Source organism: Phoca vitulina, unplaced genomic scaffold, assembly GCF_004348235.1.
Source record: "Phoca vitulina isolate PV1807 unplaced genomic scaffold, GSC_HSeal_1.0 scaffold65, whole genome shotgun sequence".
In the NCBI taxonomy this organism is placed as follows: domain Eukaryota; kingdom Metazoa; phylum Chordata; class Mammalia; order Carnivora; family Phocidae; genus Phoca; species Phoca vitulina.
In genome coordinates this window covers 784691-810014 of record NW_022589768.1, presented here as the reverse complement: position 1 = coordinate 810014, position 25324 = coordinate 784691, and the positions used below count along the sequence as shown (strand labels likewise).

The window sequence follows — 25324 nt, the reverse complement described above, 5'->3', positions numbered from 1 at the left end:
TTGAAGTCTGTATTTTTGCCTCTGGGTGTCGACTGCTCCAGCATCTTTGCACTTTTCTCAAAAATCAGTTGACTGAGCTTGTTTGGGTCCATTTCTGGATTCTTTGGTTCCGCTAGTCTATGTCACTCTCCCTCCACCAACATCACGCAGCTATGTAACATCTTAAAATTGGGTGGACTGACTTCTTCCACTTTCTTCTTTGTAAAATTATTTCAGGTATTCTAGGTCCTTTACCTTTCTATGTAAATTTTAGAGTTATCTTGTCTGTACACAGGAAGTCTTGCAGGAACGTTGATAGGGATTGCATCACTCCTGTCAGTCAGGGAGAGGACCGGCATCTTAGCATTAATGAACTTTCCAGGCCATGAGCGCCATGGCCACCATTTCGATATTCTAGATTCCTGTCATCGGCCTCTGCAGTTTTAAGTATACACGTCCTATACTTGTATCTTGCTGGACTTGTAATGAACTGACAGTTATTTATAGCTAATTTTCTAGGCTTATAGGCTTACAGTTCATTTTATGTGTCACAGTGCCTGGGCTGACGGACGCCCAGACAGCAGGTAAAACATTATTTCTGGGCGTGTCTGTGTGGGTGTTTCTGGAAAAGAGGAGCATTTGAATCAGTGGACCAGGTGAAGATGATCACGCTGACCAGTGGGGGTGGGGCAGCATCGGACCCACGGAGGGTCTAACTAAGACACAAAGGTGGAGGAAGGGTGAATTTGTTCTCTGCCCAAGCCCAGACCTCTGTCTCCTCCTGCCCTCGGACACTGATGCTCCTTCCTAGTTCTCGGGCCTTCGGACGCAGACCGGGACTTACACCAGCCCCTCCCTGGTTCTCCAGACTAATATACTATTCCCTCCCCGCCCCCCACAGCAATTGTAAATGGTACCGTATTTTCAATTTTGTTTTTCGTGTATTTAATGCCATTTTATAGAAATATAATTAATTTTTATAGGTTGATCTTGGATCCTGCAACTTTTATGAACTCACTTCTTACTTCTAAGATTATTTTTTCTTTATAGATTCCCTAGCATTTTCTATGTGGACCATCATGTTGTTTGCAAACAGGTAAAGTTTTATGCCTTCCTTTCTGATCTGTATGACTTTTATTTCCTTTTCTGGCCTTATTGAGCTATCTAGAACTTCCAGTACTATGTTGAATTGCTAAGAATTAACATCAGTGCTACACGATCTGTTCCAGAAAATAAGAGAAGGCACTTTATAAGACCAATATTACCCCGATAACAAAATCAGACAAATACAAGTCAAAACAGGAACACTACAGGTCAGTCTCCCCCATGAAGATAGACGCAAAAATCCTTAATAAAATATTAACAACTAGAAACCAGCAACAAATAAAGAGAATTACACACCAGGACCAAATGGGGTTTCCCCCAGGGACACAGGTTGGCTCGGTATGTGAAAGCCCATCAACTGTATTAGCAATCTACCACGTTAATAATGCACCCTATTAAGAGACTAAGGAGAAAAATCCCATTTTATTATCAACTGATGTGGAAAAATATTTGAAGAAATTCTCAACACTTTGGCATTGCATGACAAAATCCCTCTGAAAACCAGGAATAAAAAGGAACTTCCTCAACCTGATAAAGAACATCCATTAAAAAAACAAAAACAAAAAAACCCACAGCTAATGTTAGACTTTAATGGTGAAAGCCTGAATGCTCTCCCCCCTGAGATCAGGAACATGGCGAGAACAAGTACTCTCACCACTATTATTCAAGCTAGTGTATATTTTTGAATATTTTTTCCCATTATATAATCCCTGGGCTGGAAGATGGGGAGAATTCAGAGGCAATCAGGAGAGTCAGAAGGTGGAGTGGGTCCCCAAGACGGTGGGCATGCACCCCCCACACTCCTGGACCGAGCGCCATGAAAGAGGACACGGCAGAAACCTTGGATCTGTTCGAGGGAAATGTCACAGCCCAGGGGGCACTACGCCTCTTTTCCAGGTGGAGTTTGGGGAGATGGTTTCTCTCCCGGGGGGTCTCCCCCACCCAGCATGGGGCTAGGGCAGCAGTGCAGAGCTGACTCCGTAGGGTGTCTAGGCAACCATCCAAGGAAGCTTGGGGGTTCTCCACCCCCCGGAAGCAAAATAGGGGAGGGGTAAGCCAGACAAATGTCCCTTGCCCGAGGTGGTACAGAGCTGCTGGGAGAAAGCGGGGTCTGAAAAGCCCATGTATTGGGGACCACAGTCCCAACAGGACAAAGAGCATCTCCGTGGATGCTCAGAGTGTCACTGTTGATGTCGAAGGCCTCCCACCCTTGGGAGGGGGTGGGCCCACCACCGCCCAGCGGTCATACACAACACTAAAGAAGAGAGAAGTGGGACTCCATGAACTGAAAACCCGAACCAGTTGGATTTACTGTCTGCCTCCCATCAAAATCAGGCTCAAAATAAAAATGAAGTTCAGTTCTAGGAAGACACCTGCTTGTGCATAAGCAGGTGCGCCCTGAGTGCTGGGAAGCTGCGCTCGTGTGAATGCCAACGTGCCATCAGCACTTGGCAACCTGACGAGGAATGACCACGAAAGAAACCTAGAAAGCTCAGTTTTGAGATATCAGAATCCTCCGGTCCACTTACGTGGCCCTGGGGACAGGGGGAGGAGGTGGAGGGAAAGGTAAACCCTCGGGCTAAAGGAAAGATATGACGGTGGGAAGACCCTCACATTCTGGACATCACGAGAACCCAGTGCCGTTCAGGAGTGAACCCCAGGGGCCCACACAGTTGGGAGGACAGTGTTGGTCCTTCCAGGGAGCACAAGGCTCCCCTCTTCCTGCCCTTCCACAGTCAGCACCCAGAAATGTGGGATCCAGTCCCTCCCTTAGAAGAGAAAGCCCATGCTTGCACTTAAGAGGCCATGCTCTGAAATTCTTGCCAGCAAACATCAGGAGGATTCAGAGGGTTTGAACAAGTGGAAACAAAAACCTCTTACCTCCTGCCTGGATCCGTGACTCACCGCATATCTGGTTAAGAACTGGAGGGCCCAGGTCGCAGGCAAATATCCACTCACCCCAGCAAATAAGAATACCCCGGCAGATTCACCTTCTTCCTTGACAGACAGCGGGCGGCAGCCAGCGACCCAGAACAAAATACAGGGGCATCCAAAGCTCAGATTGTGTTTCTGCGCAGCTCTGGGTTGTGCCCTCAGGTTCCTGCACACCATGGCCCCTCGCATATGCTGTCTTATCTGTCGTCAAACGCTAGACGGAGCATCCCACTGTCAGGCTCTGAAATCCTTCCCCAGGAGCGGAGGGCATTTTTCCCACAATAGGCCACACCGGCCAGGGTGCAGAGCAGGGATGCAGCCTGCCAGCCCCCGGCACCTGGCACCAGGCCCTGTGGACACCCTGAAGTCGCTGTGGGTGGACACATGAGCCTTTCCGAGTTTGTCCCCCTTCCCGGGCCGCCCTTTCTTCACTGTGAATAGGCTCAGTGGGGAGAGGGGTCTCCTAGATCGGCCACGTCAATACTTGATGTCTCCAGATTGAGCCGCACGTGGCAAACCCAGAAGGCAGAGCCATTCTGTGCACTTGCTTTCAGCTCTACTAACGAAGGTTCTTCTGGATGCAAGTGCCAGAAAATCCAACTGGTCTAGACAAAAAAAGGGGGGGGGGGAGGAGCTCGCTGGCTAATTTAACTGAAGAGCAGATTCGGGTCCAGCTGGATCCATTCGGTTAAATAACACCATCTAGACCCAGTCTCTTTCCTTCCATCCACCATCTCTGCTTTTCTCACGTGGGCTGGAATCTCACTCATGGCGGCAAGAAGGCTGCCGCTGCGCCCGAGTTCACATCACGTGGTCTCAGCCTCCCCAGCACCCGGCTTGGACCACATGACCATCCGTGGTCCATTCACGAAGACCAGAGGGATGGAGCGTTCTGACTGGTCAGGCCTGGAGCTGGGGGTGGAGTCACTCTTCCTCCGAACCATGTGGACTGAGACGTGGGAACGTGTTGCTGCCAGAGGAGGAGATGCGTGATCACAGGTGCGGGAACAGACGTCCCTTCGTCCATTCCGTTGGCCTTTGCTCGGCACTGGGATGAAACCCCGATCTACACTCCTGCCGTCTTAGTCTTCTGAAGCCCAGCAGTGAATGCCGCCTGCTCTGGAGGGGTCCAAGGCAGAGTGGCCGGGATGCTGAGCCCAAGTGGGCGAGAGTTGCCAGCGACGCCCCCCGTCCCCGTGAGCAGCTGGTGAAGACCACCGCGTCGGCCCCAAAGCAAGGCCAGAGAAGCTGAGGACCCATGGGGTGGACGAAAAGCAGCATCAGAGGGAGAGAATTCTCAGCACCAGCTTGAGCCCCTCTGCAGGTCAGGCTGCCTGGGCCCAGCAGATTTACCCCTGAGCCCTGGCACCTTTAGCTCTGGCCAGGGAAGCCTCACCACTGCGGGACTCCAAAAGGGTGCACGTGGTCTTCCCTGGGCCCCCACTCACCCCAGACCTCAGAGCCTGAGCTCCCTGTGCAGTCGTGCTCTCACCAGAGGACCGGCGACACGTGGGTCTGGTTCGAGGATGCTGCTGGACCACCTGCACCTGCTCCTCCACACTCACCCGCCACCTTTCCCCACCTGGCTCTGCGTCCCGGGAGCTGGCCTTTAGGGACCTGGTTGGCAGGCTCCCAGCCCCCTGCCTGCCGACTGGGTTTAGCCAATAGGAAGTAAAGCAGGAGATGGGGGGAGGGAGAAACTGGGGTGCTGACTCCCCAGTTCTCACTCTGCCCCATCACGGTGGGCTGTGTGTGTCCCTGTACTGAAGGTGACAGCCCCAGGCCCCTGGCCCTGTCTCTGGCTCTAGACCCTGCCCCTTCCGGCCAGTGTGGAAACAGCGCCCCACTGTTACTGGCCCCAGGAAACTGCATCACCCCTTGTGGCTTCCCCACACCCTGACTCAGCTTTGTAAATGGTCCTCTTAGTAAACTCTCCTGTTACCCAGAATGTGCCATCTGCTACTTGCCAGCAACCTGTCCGAGGGGAAGGAGCCTGATGAGGTCAGGCGGCACCCTGAGCCTCGGAGAATCAGGGCCCTGGACATCCCTGGAGGAGCAGGGAGCCAGCTACGGCACCTTGGGCGGGGGCTGCAAGGGGGAGGTAGGAACGGTCAGGGCAAAGTAGGAAGTCGAGTGGGGAGCCACTCGGGGGCCAGTGTTTGGCTGAATGGGAAGCAGGCTCAACGTCTGGCCTTCACCAGAACCCGCCGTGCTGGCTCGCTGATCTTGGACTTCCAGCCTCCAGAATGGTGAGGAATAAATGTTTGTTGTTGATAAGCAATACCCAGTTGCGGTAAGAATAGCCTGAAGACAGTACAGCGATCCTGGACTGTTAGATGAGAGAGAACCAAACCTCGACTGAATTTGAGCTGCCATCTTTAGGATTCGTTTGTTAGAGACTTCAGCCTACACCAACTAGACCCTGAAGCTGACCTGGGGGTTCATTCTCAGTGCATTTGGGCTCCTTCCCGACGAGTTCAAGGAACCGTGCAGTGTATTAGATTCGGGAGGGTGCGGACATGCTGAGAAGTTATTTCTACCCACTTTGGACACCTCAGTCTTAAGAAAAAAATTCCTTCATTGATTTTCTTTTTTGACTGAAAACAGCAAATCAGCCTAATGATAATATTTTTATCTTAAAATCCCTCTGAATCCACTTTCTTAAAAGCTTCTCTCATTTTAGACTGCACAACAAACCTACCCCAAAAATCAACACAGGGCTGGGAACTATTCCTCACCTAGCAACTCAGTAAAACCTCTCCTCCAGAATATTCTGGAAATCTCTGTAACTGTGCCGTTATGGGGAGGTGAACTCTGCAAATAGCTGAAGATTTGCTTTCTCTTTCAAGCACCAGAAATTTTTACCTGCGAGCATCTCTCAAGTCTATACATGTCCCTGTCCTATTTGTTCACTATCGTAACTTTTCATTAAAAAATTAGAAAATAAGGATAAGGGGGGAAAAAGAAAAATATTGAATTAAAATGAGATGCAGAGCACATATGCCTACTTTCCCTCCCACTCCCCTAAAATGACTCAAAAGATCAGATTAGCTGGGCCTGATTCCAGTGAAGGGGGTGGTAAATCTTTGACTTACTTTTCATATTCTTGCCTGTTTATAAGTCAATTCTAGCCCCATATATGTAACAAAATTTGATCCAAAGAAAGGATGGTGGAGAGGCAAGAAAGGCAAGCTAAGACCCCAGAGACCTGAATTCTGCTTCTAGCTAGCCATGAACTTCCTGTGTGACTTTGAGCATGTCACTTCCCAATGGAAAGATGAGGGGGTTGGACTGACTTATTCCCCAGTTTCCTACCAGCTCTGCATCTGTTAGGGTTTAGGAAACAGAGAGAATATTCAAATTGGATCATTTGAGAGAGAAGTATATTAAAGGGACTAATTCCAAATGTCTGGGCTGGGGGTAGGGAAGTCGCCAGAGACGATGCTCTTCCAGGTAGTAAATACCACCCCTCGTCCTGAGGAGCAAGGGAGGCCCCTGGGACCTAGAGACCAAACGGGGCAGGAGGGAGACGACGGCCACCTCACTCCCTCTCCCTCCAGGAAACGTGTCTCTCGGGCCAAACCCAGCCAGAAGCCCTTGATGGAGCTGGGACCAGGGACGGCTGCCACCCCCTCCCCCAGGGCTGGAGCCGGCTGGAGCAGAGCAGAGTGGCTCCAGGAGGTGCCAGGCACGGACTCGCACTCGGGTGGCCGGACTCTTGTGCTCTGTGCTCTGCTCAGGGAGGACGGACTGCTGCTTCTTGTAACTCGCGGTCAACCGTGTACTTGGCTCCCTCACCTGTGAACTTTCCCTCCTAATCCTTGATGGGCCAGGAAGCCTAATAACCAAGTCCACTCGGAGGTGAAGGGCAGCATGCGTGCCGAGGGCACGGGCAGGGCCTCGGGGCGTGAGCCTGCTAAGTCCGGGCATGGCAGCACATGCCACTGGCTTTCCTTCTGGCCGCTCAGAGGCCCTTTATGTTTGCCTCCAGCCCTGCTGCTGCTGAGCTCCAGCGAGTCCCCGGGGGCCTGGACTGCACGGGGACACGGGACTGCGAGCGTCGGCTTCCCCAGCCCTGGTGCTCACTCACCACCAGACACGTCTCAGCTTCTGTGCACGGCTGCCAACTGCCCTGAACACAAACCGGAATTAGAGACTCGTCCCCGGGAAATAGAATTGGGTGCGCTGAGCTGCTAGACATTCATCAAACTGAGTATGTGCCCTCTTCCCCGGGACCCCGAGAACAGTCACAAAATTGACCACGGACAGGGCCCGAGAAAAACAGCAATGCATTTCAAATGTAGGAAGAGTACAAACCACGTATGATATGATTATATATTATATTTAATATATTTAAATATATGTTATGTATTTTATATGGCATATACATTATCTATAGAACATATAGAAAAAAATGTATTTTTGTTCTATAACTATATAGCAATCCCATTGGATCTGGAAAAAATCTGCACTTAAAAGAAAGGGCATAGTCTTAAATACTAACCAGAAATAGTAAAAATGAATAAATTAAGCATTCAAGAAACTGAAGGAAACAACAAACAAATCTAAAGAAAGCAGGAGAAAGAGTTTAATAAAGACACAGGTGTATACGTTAACGAACTAGAAAGATAGAGTTAAATAAATTTAAAGTCTCAACAACAAGGATAATAAAATTAAAACCTTTGCAAGGAAAGACAGATCATTTAAAACAGAAAATCGGTACCTAAGAAAGGGAAAACACAGATGGAGAAAATCAGAAAACTTGTAAGTAAATGTTCAGTCTATATAATAAATTGGAAGATGTAAATAAATGATCTTGGACATTATAAATCACCAGGATTGACTCAAGAAGAGATAAACAAACAAAATAAAACAACGATAATGTAAAAATCCAGCAGGGTTAAATGGGAGTTATCTATTGTGAAATATGTACTTCAAGTGCCTAATTGGCAAACCCGAACACATAAATTAAAAATTTAAAAACAAGAAGAATTAAGGATAGTAGTGGCTTATAAAACAAATATAGAAATGGTGATAGCTTTCTTATATACTAATAATGTCCAGTTTTTTAAAAATAGAAAAATATCATATTTTTATTAGAAACGACAAAATGTAATACTCAGAAATAAATTAAACAGGAAATGTACAAGACAAATATAAAGAAATGTATATAATTCTGTAAGAAAAATTTGAAGGACAAAAATTGGAGTGATGCACTCTTTTCTTGAATAAGAAGACAAAAATATCATAAAATATTAATTCTTCCTAAATTAATATTTTCAATGTAATTCCCGTAAAAACCTCAATGAGACTTTTCTGGAACTTGATAAAATGAATAATGAATTAACCTTTTTTTATTCAGATGTAATTGACATGTAATGAATTCATCTTGGAGAGTAAATGCAAAAGATATTTAGGAACACTTTAAAAATATAAAGTGATGGGGGTGGTCTTGTTCTACCAGGTCTCAAAGTGGATATTAAAGCAGTAAGAAATAAAGTCAGGTGTCGCTGGTATAAGACAGACAGACAGACAAAACAACAGGACAAAAACTAGCATCTGAAATGGTCCCAAGTATAGTTAAGAATTTGGTGTACGATGAAGATGCTACTTCACATCAGTGGTTGAATTTGGATTATTCAAACCAGTGGTTTTGGGACAACTTACCAGACATTTGGGAAATCAGGAAAAATTAATAATGAACCAGATCCCAGCCTCACTCTCAAAAATAAACTCCAAATTAAAATTATGCATGGAAAAATGAAATATAAAAACAGAGAAGAAAGTATGGGCAAGTATGTTTCAATCTTGAAGGAGCTGGGACACAGCCTGGGGGTGGTGGGGGAAGTCCAAAGTCAGAAACCATAAGGAAAAAGATTTGTGCACAGTTCAAATTGTAAAAGTTCTTACAACCCCTATAAAGACATGCATGGTATTTAGGCATAGTAGATACATTCAGGATTAAAGACAAGCAACAGACTGTGGAAATTATTCGCGAGGTGCATGATGGCCGATGGCGAATATCCCTCATATATGAAACACGGTGACAAATCTACAAGAAAAATATTAACACATCTGAAAAAAGGTGTTAATAAGAAACGCACAAAAGAAGGAATGCAAAAGATCATAAGCATTCAAAAATGTCGAATCTCTCAAGCAATAAAAGAAGTGCAAATTAATACAAGAAGGGGATATCATTTTACCCTTCCAAACGGGCAATGCTCAAGAGGTGGAGACTCTCGATATCCAGGCGTGACAGGTGGGTGAAGTGGGTGGCTCGTCCGCCCATGACAGCCACGCACAGAGTAAAAGACCTCTCTGGAAATCTAGCGTAATATGTACCCATGTTTCATATGCACGCTGCTTAACCTAGAAAGGCCACTTTCAGGAATTCAGCTCAAGGGAGGGAAGTGTATACACAAAGATATTAGTGCAGCGTTATTCCCCAAAACTATGAATCGGAAAACAACCTAGATGCCCAACCATGAAAAATCTATTCATGAAATTCACGGTAATATGAGGACATGGTCCCACACACCGCTAAGTGAGGCGAGCCGGAGTGAGATTTCAGATAGCCTGCGTTGCAAGAAGCCCATTTTGGTAAACAGATTAGCATCGAATAAAAGTCAAGAGGATTAGGGCGCCTGGGTGGCTCAGTTGGTTAAGCGACTGCCTTCGGCTCAGGTCATGATCCTGGAGTCCCGGGATCGAGTCCCACATCGGGCTCCCTGCTCGGCAGGGAGTCTGCTTCCCCCTCTGACCCTCTCATGCTCTCTCTGTCTCATTCTCTCTCTCAAATAAATAAATAAAATCTTTAAAAAAAAAAAAAAGTCAAGAGAATTAGATACCAAAAAAATATATATATATGTATGTATGTATATGTACATACATATAGAAGGAGTTATGCTTTTATTTTCTATATTATGCTCATTTTTACAAAGAGCCTTATTATACTTACCATCAGAATAACATGGTTATGTTCATTGGCTGGGAAGTCGCGGTGCAAACCCCTGGTGTCTGCACGCCCAGGGCAGGTGGGGGGCGGCTGACGGAGCTGACCCTCTGAGCTCAGGCTGGAGCAGCAAACCCCCCTGGGCAAACCTCTATTTCCAAAAACGCTTCTGACTCCACATACTTAATTCTTCATTTTTTTAGGTGACGTGAAGTTCCATGTTTTTTTTAACATACTGTCAAAAGAGCCAAGTTTCTCTGAATGTGACAGCTGTCCTCCCACAGAGGCCTCCCGTGTGCACGCTGCCCTGCTCAGCAGGCGACACACCCCCCCCCCCAGGTGTCCTCCCAGCCCCAGGCCTAAAGGCCGGTCAGACCCACAGACCACCGCCCAAGCTGAGTTTGTGCAAAGCCCGGTAGGAATGCACCCTGCGAGGACTTAGCAGGATTGGCTGGCCATTTCTAAGTGCGGCGATCAGCTCCCCAAAATACTCCTTAATTCTCCTTCCTGCTTCCTTATCTACAGACACCTGTTCCCCAAACTCAGGGGAAGATGGTTTTCCTCCTGTGGGAAAGGCCTACACTCCACAAAGCAGAAACTGTGTTTTGTTTATCGCTCTGTCCCCAGTGGCCCAGCCCAAGGCCTGGCACAGACTAAGGGTCCAATGAACACTGGGGGGGGCAGGAGTGTGTGAATGAATGAATGAATGAATGAACACATCCCATCTCCTCCCACCTCCCGAGTGCTCTAAATTCTCCAGAGCTGGTGCACAGTGGAGCAAGGCCCATCAGCAGGGAGCTTGTGCAAAGGCACCCTCAGACCCTGCGGGCAAGGAGAATCTGCAGCCTAACGAGACCCCCGGAGATCCACGAGCATATGACAGGGTCACAGGTTCTGCCGGATACTCATGGTTCCCCAACTTTGCTGCACATGGAAATCACCCATGAAAATATACAACCCGCTCATGGCCAGTGGTGACAAGGGCTTGTCAAACATCCCCAGGTGATTCCGAGGTGCAGTCCAGGTTCAAATTCAGGTACCATGGGTCTCTGTGTCACAGCAGCTGCCATGCAGGCCCAGCCTGGGCTCTGACCCACCCGAGAGATCCTACCCCCTTTTAGGATAAGAGCCCCCCCCAACCCAGGGACCACCTACTCAGCTGTACACAGACCCTAGGGACACACTACCCAGCTCAAACCCCACCTCTGCCACTTCTGGGCAAGTCCCTCAACCCCTCCGTGCCTCATTTTCCCCCACCTGCACACTGGAGCTGGTGGGTTGGGGCTAGCCTCCTGCCCTGGGTCGTGCAGGGGTGGAACGACTTGACTGACCTGGAGCGCTCACAAGAGAGCCCCTGCCCCAAAGCGTTCGCAGCCTCTGTCTCCTTCTGCCTGATGGAAGAGTTTGGGTGAAGAACCTCGCTCCTGGAAACTCTGCTTCCATAAAGAGGGCAGACAAGAAGTAAAGGTGGTCACAGTGTAGGGTCCCTCTGGGGACAACCCAGGCTGAATGTAGAGGCTTAGCCATCTTCCCACTTTGTTTTCATTATTCTCGAAGGAAAATCAGTCTCACTGGTTCCTTACATTGAGTCCCCGCACCCGGAGCCTGGGCACTGAAAGGGCAGGTTAAGGTTAACACAGTCCGTCCCCAGCGCGCTCCCCACCAGAGGAACGCAGGCCTGCGCCACTGTGCCCAGGGCTGGGGCCGCTCCACCTCCTCCACGGCGGGTGTCTTCTCTTCGTGGATTCCGCGGGCCTACCCAGGACTACGTGATTCCCTTCCCTTGCGCCAGACCAGGGTGTATGTGTGTGCGTGCGTGTGTGTGTGTGCGCGCGCGCGCGTGTGAGTGTGTGTGTGCGCGCGCGTGTGAGCGTGTGTGTGTGTGCGCGCGCGCGCGTGTGAGCGTGAGCGTGTGTGTGTGCGCGCGCGCGTGTGAGCGTGTGTGTGTGTGTGTGTGCGCGCGCGCGTGTGAGCGTGTGTGCGCGCGTGTGAGCGTGAGCGTGTGTGTGCGCGCGCGCGCGCCGGGGGGAGGGGTGCCGGCAGGTTCGCTGCTGAAAGATGGTGTCGGTCCTCCCTCCCTCCCTCCCTCCCTCCCTCCCTCTCCAGGGCTGCGCGCGGGCTGGGCCGGGCCGGGCGCCACGCGGGGTCCGGGGGAGGCCGCTGCTCCCTGCGGCAGACGGCTGTGCGCGCCCCCCGCCCGCGGCCCGGCTCGCCCCGAGGCCCGCGCGCCCTCCCGGTGCAGCATGCGGGCGCCGTGACGTTCTCGGACAAATGCCGTGTAACTGTGTAGGCGAGCGCGAGCTAAAAATAAGAGCGGAAAATCTATCATTAAGGTATCATTGCGCCAGAGCAGCTATTTGAAGGCTCCCATGGTCCCTGGCGCCTGCGTTTGAAGCCCGCCTTTAGGCTTTGGGGGGTATTTGCAGAAAACTCCCGGCAGCGGCAGCCAGCCAGACCGCGGGGCGCAAGGGGTGGCCCCAGTAATTATGGCAACACTCAAAATAAAATGAAATGAAATGAAATGAAATAAGCGCTCGCCTAACCCTCCCCCATCTCACCCCTGTGCTATCCCCCAGGTCGCTGGGGAAGCCACCGCGAGTGCGGCTGCACGCTGAAATCAGTGTGGCCCGGCCGATTACGCGAAGAATAGGACCGAAAGCGCTTTCGGATCTGTTTCGCCAACCCCCCTCCTCCATCCACCTCGGATTAGAAAAATAAAGTACCGGGAGGGGACCTCTGGCAGAGAACATGACAACTGGGACTTCACCCCGGGTCTACAGGGCGCCGCGGTGGGGCGCACAGACGCCAACCCCCAGGAGGGCGAGCCTCCGCGCTGCCATGGGCTTAAACGAACACTGATCTGATCTGGTTTTCACCACCCGCAGGGGAGCAGGGGAGCAGGGGAGGCCGGGGGAGAGGGGCAGGGTTTGTGTCGGTGCGTGCGCGTGTGTGTGCGTCCGGGGAGGGGCAGGGGGAGGGGGCGCCGCTCTGCGCCGCGGCGGGCTGCGTGCGTGTCTCTGTCCGCGCTGCTGAGACCGGCTCTTCGAGGGATCGGCGTCACCTGACTCCGCCTGCCCCTCGCCCGCGCGCAGCTCGCCAGCCCCTCAGTTTGCCCGGCGCCGGGGCAGGGTCGGGCGGCATCTCCTGGGCCCCGGGGCGCGGAGGAGCGGAGAAGAGGCTCGGGCGGGGAATGGTGCATCTCGCTTCCAGAAGCCGCGGCTCGGCGCCAGGTCCCGGAGTGTAGATATTCGGGGGGAGGGGAGAGCGCCCAGGAGCGAGCGAGCGAGCGACAGCCAGAGAGAGGCAGCGCGCCGCGCACGGACGGGGCTGCCGGGTGCCGCGCGGAGAAGATGTAAGCGCGTGGGGTCCGGCTGGTCTCCGAGCACCATGCAGAAGGGGATCCGGCTGAACGATGGCCACGTCGCGTCCCTGGGACTGCTGGCGCGCAAGGACGGCACGCGCAAGGGCTACCTGAGCAAGCGGAGTTCGGACAACACAAAATGGCAAACCAAGTGGTTCGCGCTGCTGCAGAACCTGCTCTTCTACTTCGAGAGCGACTCGAGCTCGCGGCCCTCGGGGCTCTACCTGCTGGAGGGCTGCGTCTGCGACCGCGCGCCCTCCCCCAAGCCTGCGCTCTCGGCCAAGGAGCCGCTCGAGAAACAGGTGAGGCCAGCGCCGCTCTGACCCCCCAGCGCCCCGGCCGCGGCCCTCGGCACCCCGGGCCTTCCGCCGGCCGACGGTGCCCGAACTTTGGTCCCCCCACTCTCGGCTCCCTGGGCGCGAGAGCAGGCTTGGCTCAGGCGGTCGGGTGACCCCGCGGTGGGCAGAGGGGGCAGGGACTGCGGGCTGCGGCTGCCCTTCACCCGGCGAGCTCCGTGGGAGGCGGGGACGCAGGGGCCGAGACGCGGAGGTGCCGAGAGCAGCCGGGTGCGGGAGGAGATGGGGGTCCAGAGGCCCAGACGGAGACTAGGAGTGCGGACCCACATCCAGCCAAAACTGGTGCTCCCCCCCACTCCCACCCCGACCCCCTCGGCCTCAGACAGCCCCCCGGCCCGGGCAGGGCCCCACGTGGGCGTCCGAGCGCCGGCCCCCTGCCCCGCCGCCGCCGCCACCGGGAGCGAAGGAGCGGCTGCTCGCTCTGCCAAGTCGGGGGATGCGAGGCCGCAGGGGTCGGCTGGGTGCCACGGAGCGGCGATGGCCTCCCAGCGGGCCCGAGGCCCGAGCACCAGACCGAGGCGTTCCAGGGACCCCTCTGGCGCGCGGAGGCCAGGGCCGGGGCTGCTGCGGAGGCCGCGGGACAGGCGGGCGCTGCTCTCCTCCCCCTCCCCCTGCGCCTCCGCCACCGCCGCAGCGGCCAACTGCGTGCGCTGCCCTCGCGTTTCTGGAGCTGCGGGGCTCAGGGCCGGGGGGCCAGGGCGGGGTGGGGGTGCGCCTCTGGCGTGGAGGGAGGGAGGAGCGACTGAGAGGGAGAGCGATGTTTAAGATTGGTGCGCTCTCCAAAGGCATCTGGTCAGTCTCCGTGCCTCTGGGAAAGGAAAGTCAAAGATAGTGGACCCTAAAATGTCACGGCTGGAAGGGACCTGAGAGCCGTGGTGGGGGAGGGGACAACCAGCTGGTTATTGCCTGGAGGAGGACGCTGAGGCCCACAGAGAGATTTCACTAGCCCGCTGTCATACCCGGCGACCAAGGCTTCGGGTTTCCGGAAAGACAGCTGAGGTCTCAGCCGCTGCTGCGTGCAGACTGGCGGTGTTGGACTTGGCTGGACAGGAAGCCTTGCTTGACGTTGGCCACCTCCTTATCAAGACGGGTCTGAGCCCAGCCCTGCGGTAGCTCTGCCTTCCCCACCCTTGTCTGGTGAGGGTTGGGGGATGAGTTCTGGGGACTGGAATACTTGGGGGTGGGTCTCTGGGGACGGCAGGACACAGGGCAGGGAGAGGCCCCCAGCCAGCAAAGCAGAGCAAAGAGCCGCAGCTCCTCTGGCTCAGTGGGGCCTCGAGCACCGGCCTGAGAGAGCCAGACCCCGGCTGGGCCAGAAACGCTGCTCTCAGCCTTGATAACCTGCCCTCACCAGCCTTCCAGAACCTTGCCAACCCTTGCCAGCCCAAGTCCACCTGTACCCTGCAGTGGCCCCCAGCCCCAGCCCCCGCTGGAGCCCACCTCCATCCCTCAGTCCCCAACTCCAGAGCCCGGAGCTGAGCGCCCGGGGAAGGCAGGGAGACAGGGATGGAGGAAGCTGAGCTGCCGTGGGGCTCACAGTGTCTGTCCTCAGCCCCTTGGAAGCCAGAGCCAGGCCTGAGACTGAATCTCAGTAATGTAACCTCCTGGCTCTCTCTGTGAGCTCAGTGAACACCCTCAACTTCTCTGAGCCTCTGTGTTGTAATCTGCAGAATGGGGATGCTAACGCCCACCTTCCTGAGATTTCCAGAGCACAGTTAGATAATGTATATGAAAGTGTGCTCACAACACATTTGAGCTGGATCTAGAGAAGCCGTAGCTGATCTGAAGTGCCCACCTGGCCATGGGCTAGAGGCCAAACAGAAAATGTTACAGCTGAAAGGAACCTCGGGGAGACCCTACAGCCCGTCCTTCCCATTTCACAGACAGACAGACGGAAGACCAGAGAGGGGAAGGATGTTGCCCATCAGCAGAGTAAGTCAGCGGCAGAGCCAGACCCAGAGTTCATCCAGTGTCTAAGAATTCCTGAAAAGGAGATCCTACATTAATTTCAGATCAGTCTTGGCTCAGGTATCAAACCACGCTAGATTTTGGAAGGGCCAGGAGTGCAGACCCAAGTGATGCCATGCACACGTGCTCACAGCTGTCTCCCCAGAACACCGCCAGTCCAGGATGCCCAGATGAGTTCACGAGAGCAGAACAGGATAGGGGTGAGAGGAGCAGGTGATGGTCAGATGCTGCCCAGCTCAGGTGCCGATTTCATTAAAGGCATCCGCTTTGCCTCATGCACTGACATAGACGTTCCTTCCATTCGACTCCAGAGCAAGGGTTTGGCTAACGTGGAAAGGTACATCCTGCTTGCTCGGCCTTTGCGTGTCTACGAGAATTTGTGATGTTTCCGTTCTACATCTTAGAGTAGAACTGATCGTCCCATATCTCTCGTGGGGTTGCGTGCCCCCGGCAGCCATGCGGCCCCAGCGTGAGAGCCATCCTGTCGCTGGGTCTGCGCTGCATCTGGCCCACAGGAAGCCTCAACTCCAGACCTGCTGCGCATGGGGGGAGTGTCCTCATTAGGAGGCCTTGGAGGCTGGCAGGTTGACTGGACTGGCCCGGATCTGGTGAAGACCTGCTTTGCACAGGACGTCGTGTTGTCCAAGTCCAAGCGGGCAGCTTCCACCTGGAAAGGCCAGGCCCAGGGAAACCCCTCCAACTGCAGGAACCGGGCAGGGACTGAGCACATAGTAGGTGTGCAGAGAGTGCTTGTTGAGCTGAACTGGGTGCATCGTATGTTTATTGCACACTTGACGTGCTGAGGGCTGCAGCCCTAGACCCTGAGCCCCAGGCACGTCCTCACGTGCGCCCTGACGCCCTCCCATCTGCGGGCTTCTGTATGGGTCTGACGGCGCCTGGTGCAGGCCCCCTCCTGGAGCCCCGAGCTGGGATCCTACACCTCGCGAAGGCAGACTGACCCAGCCCCACTCCCATGCGCTATGGACACTACAGGGCACCCGGGGGCTGCTCACTCCGAGCTGCCTTCCTCCCCTCCCAGCCCTGCAGCCCACACACGGAAGGCCCAGGTGCCTCGGACTTAGGGTTTGGGCTCAGCTTCCCTACAGGGGGACCCTGGGTATGCCTGGCCCTGCTTTGGCATGGAGTGCCCCGCACGGACTTCTCCCACCCTCGTTCTGAGCCCCCTGAACTAAGGCCTACAGCCGCAGCATCTCAGCGGAGAACCTGACCGGACCAGCCCTGGCACCCTCCTCACCCCACCCCCCCAGGAGGGGTCAAGTTGTGGACCCCAGGCTCTCCCTGGTTCACTGGGGACGGAATCCCTTCCACTGAAACCTCAGCACTGACATGGGCAGAGGCCCCAGAAGCTGGGGGCCCGTGGTGCCGATTGTCCCCCCAGTGGGGGCCGTTCCCTGGAGATCAGAGGAAGCCCACTCCTGGTCCTTGTTCAAAGGACATCTTCCTGGCTGGCCTGGCGCGTTCAGGTCAGCAGGGCCCGAAGGCTCTGCATGTGCCCCGCTTACAGAGCAGGAAACCGTCTCGGGTGCCACCCCGCCAGGCGGTGGCTAAAATGAGACTCCTTCTCCGGCTCTCTCCCTCTGCAGCTACCCTGTCTTCATCACAAAGCACGCCCTCCCGTTGCTCTAGCACATTCCACCCCTCGGCCAATCAGAAAAACGCAAACCTGAACGTAGGGGGATAAGGTTGTGCTAAAGCAACACCCCTCAGACTGGGAGCTCAGGGCCCTGGACTGCGGATGCTTGTGCCCCCGGAGAGGTCCCGCCTTCTAGACGCAGGCCCTGCAGCTCTGAGGCCCCGGCATTAACCGTTCTATCCCCAAACGTTTCTTGAGCTGAAATGAGGTTGAAGAGGCTCAGTAATTATACCTTAATTGGGACAAGGAAATTCCAGGTCACTGCCCGTCTGCTTGGTGAGGGTGGCTCCAGACTGGCAGATGCAAGGCCACGCTGAGCTCTCACTGCCTTTATTTGTGCAGTAAACGTCGGGCTCTAGGGCCAGACCCCTGCTAGGTCCTGTGGCTACAGAGGAAAAGAAAGCGTGTGTCTTCGGAGTGCTCCCAGGGGTTGGGCGTGGAGCCCTCCGCAGGTGCGCCCCAGTAGCTGTGGCCAGGTGCTGGGAATTCTCCCTCCCCGCCTCCGCCTGGGCTCCCCAGCTCAAGGCGCCCCGCATGGCTTGCAGAACACCCTCACAGTGTCCCACCTCCCGCACCCAGTCCCCCACTGCACAGCCCCCGCCACAGGGACCTTCCCCGGGCGGGCGCACATCCGATCACCGCACCAAGCCTCTGAAAACACCTGTGGCTCCCATTGCCTTCAGGGAAAAATGCGACCTGTCCTGGAGGACCCACGGGACCCAGCGTCTTCCCTTCCGCAAGCCCTGCCCCACCTTCCCCATCCTGCTGCTTCTCGCCCTACACAGGCTTCTTCTTCCCTACCTCAGGGCCTTAGCACTGCTCCCTCCACCTGGAAGGACCTCCCACCCCATGCATGTCAGTGACCGTTCCTCCCCAGCCCCGAGGTCCTAGCCTCAGCCTCCCTCCGTCGGAGCCCGGGCGTTTCCTTCATCCACACTGTGGTCAGTCTGTGATGACCACGAACTTCCAGACGCAGGAGAAAGGGGGCCAGGTGAGGTGGAGACTGATGGGGTGGTTGTAGCGCACAGTCGATGAGAGCTGTAGAGCCCTGACTGGGTGAAGGAATGGGGTCTTCACAACAGACACTCAGGTATCACCGGCCGGACCCACACCCGGCTGGACAGGATGGAACCTGACGTCACTAGACCAATAAGTACTGAAGAACAAAAAAATGCAGTTTGCTGAGCACCTACTATGTGCTGAGCACCTACTACGTGCCGGGCACCTACTATGTGAGCACTTCCCTTAGTCCTCCCAGCAGCCCTGGGAGCTTGTCTCTGCTCACCCATTTTCGAGACAACAGTGAGGCTCAGAGCCGTCGGGTAACTTGTTCAAAGTTACAGAGTGTGTGAGCAGCAAAGCGGGCAGGTAACTCCAGAGCCTGAGCCCCTCCTCCACCAACCGCGGGGGGCGGTTCACGTTTACCGTCCCCCACCAAGAAAAACAGAGAAGTAACAGCAACTGAAAATCTGTCACTGTCCCTCCGGTGACTTGTGTGAAGGAGCTTTTGTTTCTGCTTGGGTGGGAGCCTTGCAACTCCGATCCCATGAGCGTCGAGGGAAAACCTACCAAGACAGGCATCCACACCCCACTGTCTGGTTTCCCCAGAATCCGTGGGAGCCTGGAGCCGGCGCCCGTGTGCACGCAGCCAAGAACAGGACTCAGCCCCCTGATGTATATGCAGGAGCGTTGGTGACGTGTGGACCTGAGGGGGGCCCGGAGCGCTGCCAACGCCCAGACGCCTCCCTGAGGGCACCTGTCGTGCGCTTGGACCCCCCCACTGCCCACCCCCTCCCAGAGAGGAGCTCGAATCCCTTCAGATGCGAAGCCCACTCACTGCAGAGTGAGTTACCCGCCTCTAGCAGCGAGGGTTTCAGGCCACGCAGACGGGCTTTGGACCCTGCCCCCCCCCCCCTTAGCTTGGGAAGGTCGTAAGCTCCCTGAGCCTCAGTTGGCCCATCTGGGAGGTGGACAGCATAACAGAGCCTCCGCCGCATCCCTGCTCTGAGTGTTGCGAAGCCCTAGCCCCGCACAGTGGGTATCGTCGATAAATGGAGGCTGTCAAGGCTCTAGCTTTCCCCTTTGTGACCAGACTCCTGCTCAGCGGAGCAGTGGCCCGGGTCGCGGGGGTCTCTGGCAGGTTTGAAGCTAGTCAACACCAGGCTCTGATCCTGGACGTGAGAACGGGGTGGTAACTCTTCCGTCCAAGCAGGCATGCCCCTGGAGGCCCCAGCGGCCGCACCAGCAGCCAGGCCCGTCCGTTCCGCCTCTTAAATCTCTCCGGCCCACCCACTTGCGTCCCTCGCCCCCTGCAGCCGCAGTCCCGGCGGCGGCACCTCTCACCTGGACTTGGGGCTGTGGCGTCCTCGAGGTGCACTCGTCAGGACTGGCTGCGCTGAGCTGCAGTAACAGCCAGGATCTGCATTAACACAGCGAGCGTGCGTTTCTTGTTCGGACTGACATCCTGTGCAGTGGGCATGGTGACCCCTGGGGAGCCGGGCTGATGGAGATTCATCCTGACACCTGCCTCCACAGTCACCCCAGCCCAGGGGAGGGAGTGTAGCGGAGCTCCCTGCGGGCTCTGAAGCTCCCCCCAGAAGGGACTCACTCTGGCCACGGTTCAGTGGACAGGGCAAGTCGCATGGCTTCCGTCCGGAGGCAGCAGGCGAGCACCGGCCCTCCCGTGCCCGACTGCAGAGCCCGGGGGCCCCCACTGTCTCCCTGCATCCGCTGTGTCCGCAGCGAGATCTGGGTCTCCAGAAGGCCGCCCTGTCCGCGATGCCCAGCTGACCACACACACAGAGCAGCGGGGGACGGAGGCCGGGCTCCAGCGCGGTGGTCGTAACTGCAGAGGCAGAACCCATGCGGAGCTGTGTGCGCTCACTCCGGGAGGGGCAGGTCTGAGCCAGGCCTCCCCGCTTCCTTGCACTCCGTGACTCTGTCATCCCTGGCCAGGCGTCGGCAAGAGCACGTGGGCCACCGGGTTTCCCCCAAAGTGACGAGGAGGAGAATCCCAGCGAGGAGAGAGCCCGGCAGGGAAACAGACCGTGAGAGCACAGGGCAGTCAGCGCGGCTGCCGAGGAAAGCCCAAGGTCCGAGCTCCACCGAGAAGGGACACGCAGGACAGGATATGGGGACTGCAGGGGCCCCAAGGCCAAGCTGCTCACCAGGTTCGTGACGGAAGCTGAAGGGCACCCTGGGCCAGACTGGCACTCGTTCCCGCATTCAGCGAACATCCTGAGCGGTGGGGCCGGATCGAGAGATGTTCGTGCGGGAACAGCCACGCGCAACGACCTCTGTGGCCGTGGCTCCGTGGGCTGGAGTAGCTACTTGAAACAGAGACCCTTCAGCGGCAGAGGCGTGGAGGCTGCCCTGACATGGGCCATGGGCCCCGGGCTGAGCACTGCCTGGGTCACGGCTGAGTCCCAGAGGGGGGCCTGGCCCTGCAGCCACTCATCCCCGTTCCAGGGGGGCAGGCAGCGAGTATAGGTGAGCGAGTGGTAAGGTGTCCCCAGCAGCAGGCCTCGGTCCCGGCGGGGTGGCGGGCCACAGTGACCCATGGCTCAGGCCCCCCAGGAGGCGACAGCTGGACAGGGGCCTGCGACAGGCACTCGGCTTAGGAACAAAGCAGAGCCCGGTGCAGGAACCAGGCTCTGGGAAGATTCCAGCTTGAGAACCCAGAGGCAGAGCCTGGGTGGAATGAGGCCCCTCAGAGCAGGGGAGGACTGTGAAGTGGGGTCCAGACCCCGTGTGGAGCCGTATCCGACGAGGTGGGGCCTTAGGAGTGCGCAGCTGGGCCAGGCCTAGGATTGGTGTGGGAGCAACACGGGGGCCGGTGGACGCCGGTACTTCCGCAGAGCTGGCCCTCCTCGTGAAGCGCCATTCTGCACCAGACACCAGGGCTGGAGGAGCGTCGGTGTGTGAGGAGCATGCCCCGTGCTGCGGGGGCATTGAGAGAGGTCAGAGGATGAGGCAGGTGGGATGGGACCTCTCCCTGCAGGGACTGAGGGACAGGGTGGCTTCCCTGGGGAGCCTGACTGTGGGAGGTGTAAAGGGGACCTGCGTGTCTAGGAGGACCTGAGGGGGAGCTTGGATGACGGCCCTTAGTGGGGGGAGGGTGGTGAGGTGGAATGCAGGCCAAGCTGTGTCCACGCACACATGAGCACACATGCACATGCACACACACATGCACATGCGCACAGAGACACACATGCATGCATACAGAGACACACTGCGTGCATGCACATACATGCACATGCACGCACAGACACGCATGCACACAGAGACGCGCGTGTGCGTGCAGACACATGCACACGCGCACATGCATGCACACAGGCACGCGTGCGTGCACACACATACATGCACATGTGCACACACATGCACACAGAGACACGTGTGTGCACGCACACACATGCACATGCGCACACACAGACACACACGCATGCGCACACAGACACATGCATGCACACACGCATACACGTGCGTGCACACACACACACACACACGCTCAGCTGAAGCCCCAGCAGGTTCTCCAGCACGACCCCCTCTGGACTGGGACACCAGGCAGCCTCGGGCAGAGAGGGCTGGCCGAGGCCCAGGGCCCCCAAGGAGGACCAGAAGGGAGGACCCGCTGGGGGCCGAGGGCTCCAGAGAAGACCAAGAAGGGTACCTCTGCCGCTCAGCTAGAGGAGGCAGGGAGCAGAGGCCCGGACGGTGGGTCTGGTTCTGGCCGAGCAGGATGAATCGGAGCGGGGGAGACCAGGATGGGCTGGAGGGGGCGGCTCAGGGGTCCAGGTGGGAGGACATGAAGCCTTGAAGCAGGGCATGGCTCGGGGCTGGGGGCGCACGGATTCCGACGTCCAGAGCAGGACGCTGGCCGGCCAGTCGAATATGGGGAATGAGAGGGATGGGAGCTGGAGCCGTCCCCGGATGCGGCCATTGCTGGCGCATAGTAACCCCGACCTTAACGCAGCCACGACCCCTTGGGTCACGAGCCCCCAGGCCTCGTGAGTGCGCTCATGCACCTGGGTTTTGGGGGCAGGGGTGTGCATTTTTTACTTTGAAGCAGCAGTGGTGGGCTCTCTCCCAGTTGTGGAGGCTAGGAGTCTGAAGTCCTGGGGAAGGACTTCTCCTGGCCTCTTCCAGCTTCTGATGGTTTCTGGCGGTCCCTGGCGGCCCGTGACCTCTGCCCACCTCTTCTCTTGGCTTTGTCCCTGTGTGTCTGCTCCCCGTTGTCCCTCTTTTCATCAGGGCCTCTCCTTCCTAACCCAGCACAGCTCATCTTAACTCGAGTACGTCTGCCAAACCCCTATTTTCAAATAAGGTCATAGTCACAGCTTCTGGTGGATTTGGGGGCCGCCCTTTGCACATGTGTGTGAATGCACATGCGTGTGTGTTTCCCGGTAATTTGGCACCAATGGGTTGATTAGTCCCATCACTTGGACTTGCAAAGGATTCAATTTGTTCAAAATCCATTATTGAGCACTTTTATGAGCCATGAGCTCTCACATTATCTGTTTTAAAAAACCCTGTGAGGCGGGCGATACCCTCCCCACTTTGTGGAAGAGAGAACAGATCCACAGGAGAGATGTCTTGAAGACCCCGAGGCCAAATAATAAGTAATGAATTTGAACCGAGGTCAGGTGACTCCAAACCAAGGGTCCCAAGGTGGACTCCCCAGAACGCTGGTTTTATGGAATGCGGATCGATCTTCCAGAGACTGAAAACAAAAGGATTCCGTGGCAAAGAAGGTCCCAGGAAAATTCCTTCATTGCAGGAATGCACAGAGCCTTGACGATGAGAGCGAGCGGGCCTCTGGGTCTCCCTGAAGAGTCCCAGACATCGATCATGAGAAGCCAGGGCCCCCCCCACTTCCAGCCAGCCCCACTGCCCAAGCCTGAGAAGCAAAGTCAGTGTCACCTGCTTCGTGGCTTTCCTGTCATCACTTAATAAGCCAGGGTCCTGTACCGTGGTGACGAATGTGTCCAGTCGCCCATCCAGCAGAGGAAGGCTGCTCCGTGCCCGGGCCAGGGCACAGTGCCAAGCTCCAGGGGTATTTCTTGGTCAGAAATCATTCAGTGGAAAGGAGGGAGCTCATTCAGAGCAGCTTAAGCCAAAGGGAGGACTCCCTTGGAATAGTGGCCGTGGTAATTAAGGAATGATGTGGAGAACGTGGGCCCGGCCTCCACGGCTTGGACCAGGAACCCCCTCTCTGCCGGCCCCCCAGGTTAGATGGTCCCCCATCCCCGCCTCTCTCTAGGACTCTTCTGCTTCCTTCTCTGTCTTTTTTCTTGCTCTTGGCCTTCACCACACACAGCTCATCAGTCCCGCCTGTCCATGTCACTGCTCCAAACACCTGGGGACCCGGGGAGTGACCCCGGGGACGCATGCCCCCACTGCTCCGGGGCTGGTCTCCAGGAGAAGTGCTTCTGCTGTGCGCACCGCTCCCCTCAGGGGGCCCCAGCACCGGATGAGCATCAGAACCCACTGGGGGGACTCTTAAAAATTCCGGGGTCCAAAACCCATGCCCCTGCCCTGTTCCTCCGCCCCCGCGTTCTGCTCTCACGGGTCTGAGGAGGGGCCCAAGCGCCTGCAGCCCAGCCTCTGCACTCCTGGGAAAGACCGTTAAAAAGTCATCACAGTGCAGGCTGATCGTGGCTTTGCTGGGGGGGGGGAAGGGGCCGTGCGAAAGCGTGGCCGTGTGCCTGGCGGGGCAGAGGGAGGGGGAAAGCGGTAAGCTAAGCTCTGGCTAGAGGGGCGCCCGGTCTTCCTGAAGGCCCTCCGTGTTTGTCACTGAGCCGTGAGGGGGCCTGTGTCTGGTTACGTGGGGGCTGGAGACACACGGGTTGGAGTCATGAATGAGAAATCATTCAGAGAGAGTGAAAGCAGGAGGAATGTTATTTTCCATGATGGATACACTTGTGTGGGTCTTGCTCAAGGTGGGCATTAGGGTCACTGCCATGGCCCAGTGACAGACAGCAGGCTGCCCAGTGTCCCTGAGCTCTGTGAGCAGCCCCAGCCCCAGCCCTTCGTCTGTGGGGTGACCCGCCTTCCCAGCTTGCTCGGGACTCTCTTGGTCTTAGCACTGGAAGTCTGTGCCTGCAGAAGCCCCTGGGTCGTGGGCAGAGTGGGACGGCCGGTCCCCCAGCGTGGGGTGTCTGTGGGGGCGCCGCAGCCCTGCCGGTCAGATGAGAAAGGCACGAGGCAAGGGGGCAGGCTAAGCAGGCGGGGGGCTTCGAGCCACCTCCCCAAATTCCAGAGGCTCGAGTCTGTCGAGCTGCCCTCAATGCTGGAAGGTTGTGATCCAGGTGCTGAGGACTTTGGAAACTGAGGTGCGTGGGCAGGAGGGGAAATCGATCCAGCCCCCGATGGCCATCAGGCGGCCGGAGCCGGTTAGTGGCCAGGTCAGCCAGGAGGAGGGGAGGGCATCTTGGGGGCAGGCTTGAGCTGGAACCCAGGCTGTCAGCCCCGGTGAGACCACAGATGTGTCTCTAGAATATTCCTCCAGCCAAGGTAAGGAAGGACCCCCGTGTGCTTCTGGTCCTGGCACAAACCCAGGTGTGGTGTGCGGTCCTGCCTGTGGGCTTGGCACTCACAGGTCTCGGTTCTGGATCCGTCCCCCATAACCTGCTGAGGTCCAGGTGAAGGTCTAGACCCGTGAGCGGTTATCGGCCTCGACTGCCCCTCAGAGTCCCCGGGAGACGCGCGGGCCGTACCCAGACTAATCACATCAGAATGCAGGGTACAGCCGTGGGAGAGACCCACGGGGCGAGGGATGCAGCAACCAGCGGGACCTGCCAAGCCCTGGGAGAAAGCCGGATCTGTGGGAGCAGCCTGGCCCGGATGCTGAGCGTGCTCCCGGGTCCGTCGTGGGACTCCTGAGGGAGGCCTGACTTCAGATGGAAGGATGCACTGGTCTGTGCTGGATATCCGCGGAGGCCCGGGGCAAGTTCCGGGCCCTTGGCTCGGCTCCGGCGAGGCTCCAGGGGTCGTTCAGCGAGCCTTGCCCCTGCAGC

At 56.2% G+C, this 25324-nt stretch overlaps 1 protein-coding gene across 2 annotated transcripts in view; it reads left to right on the top strand.

Moving 5' to 3' along the window:
• Positions 1–12946: 12946 nt before the first annotated feature.
• Positions 12947–25324, top strand: part of RASGRF1 (Ras protein specific guanine nucleotide releasing factor 1) — a 99306-nt gene continuing 86928 nt past the window's right edge. For both annotated transcript variants that reach the window (XM_032391865.1, XM_032391864.1), the window contains exon 1: positions 12947–13633. In XM_032391865.1, coding sequence (XP_032247756.1) covers positions 13358–13633 — 276 coding nt within the window. In that variant the 5' untranslated portion in view covers positions 12947–13357. The remainder of the gene's footprint in view (positions 13634–25324) is intronic.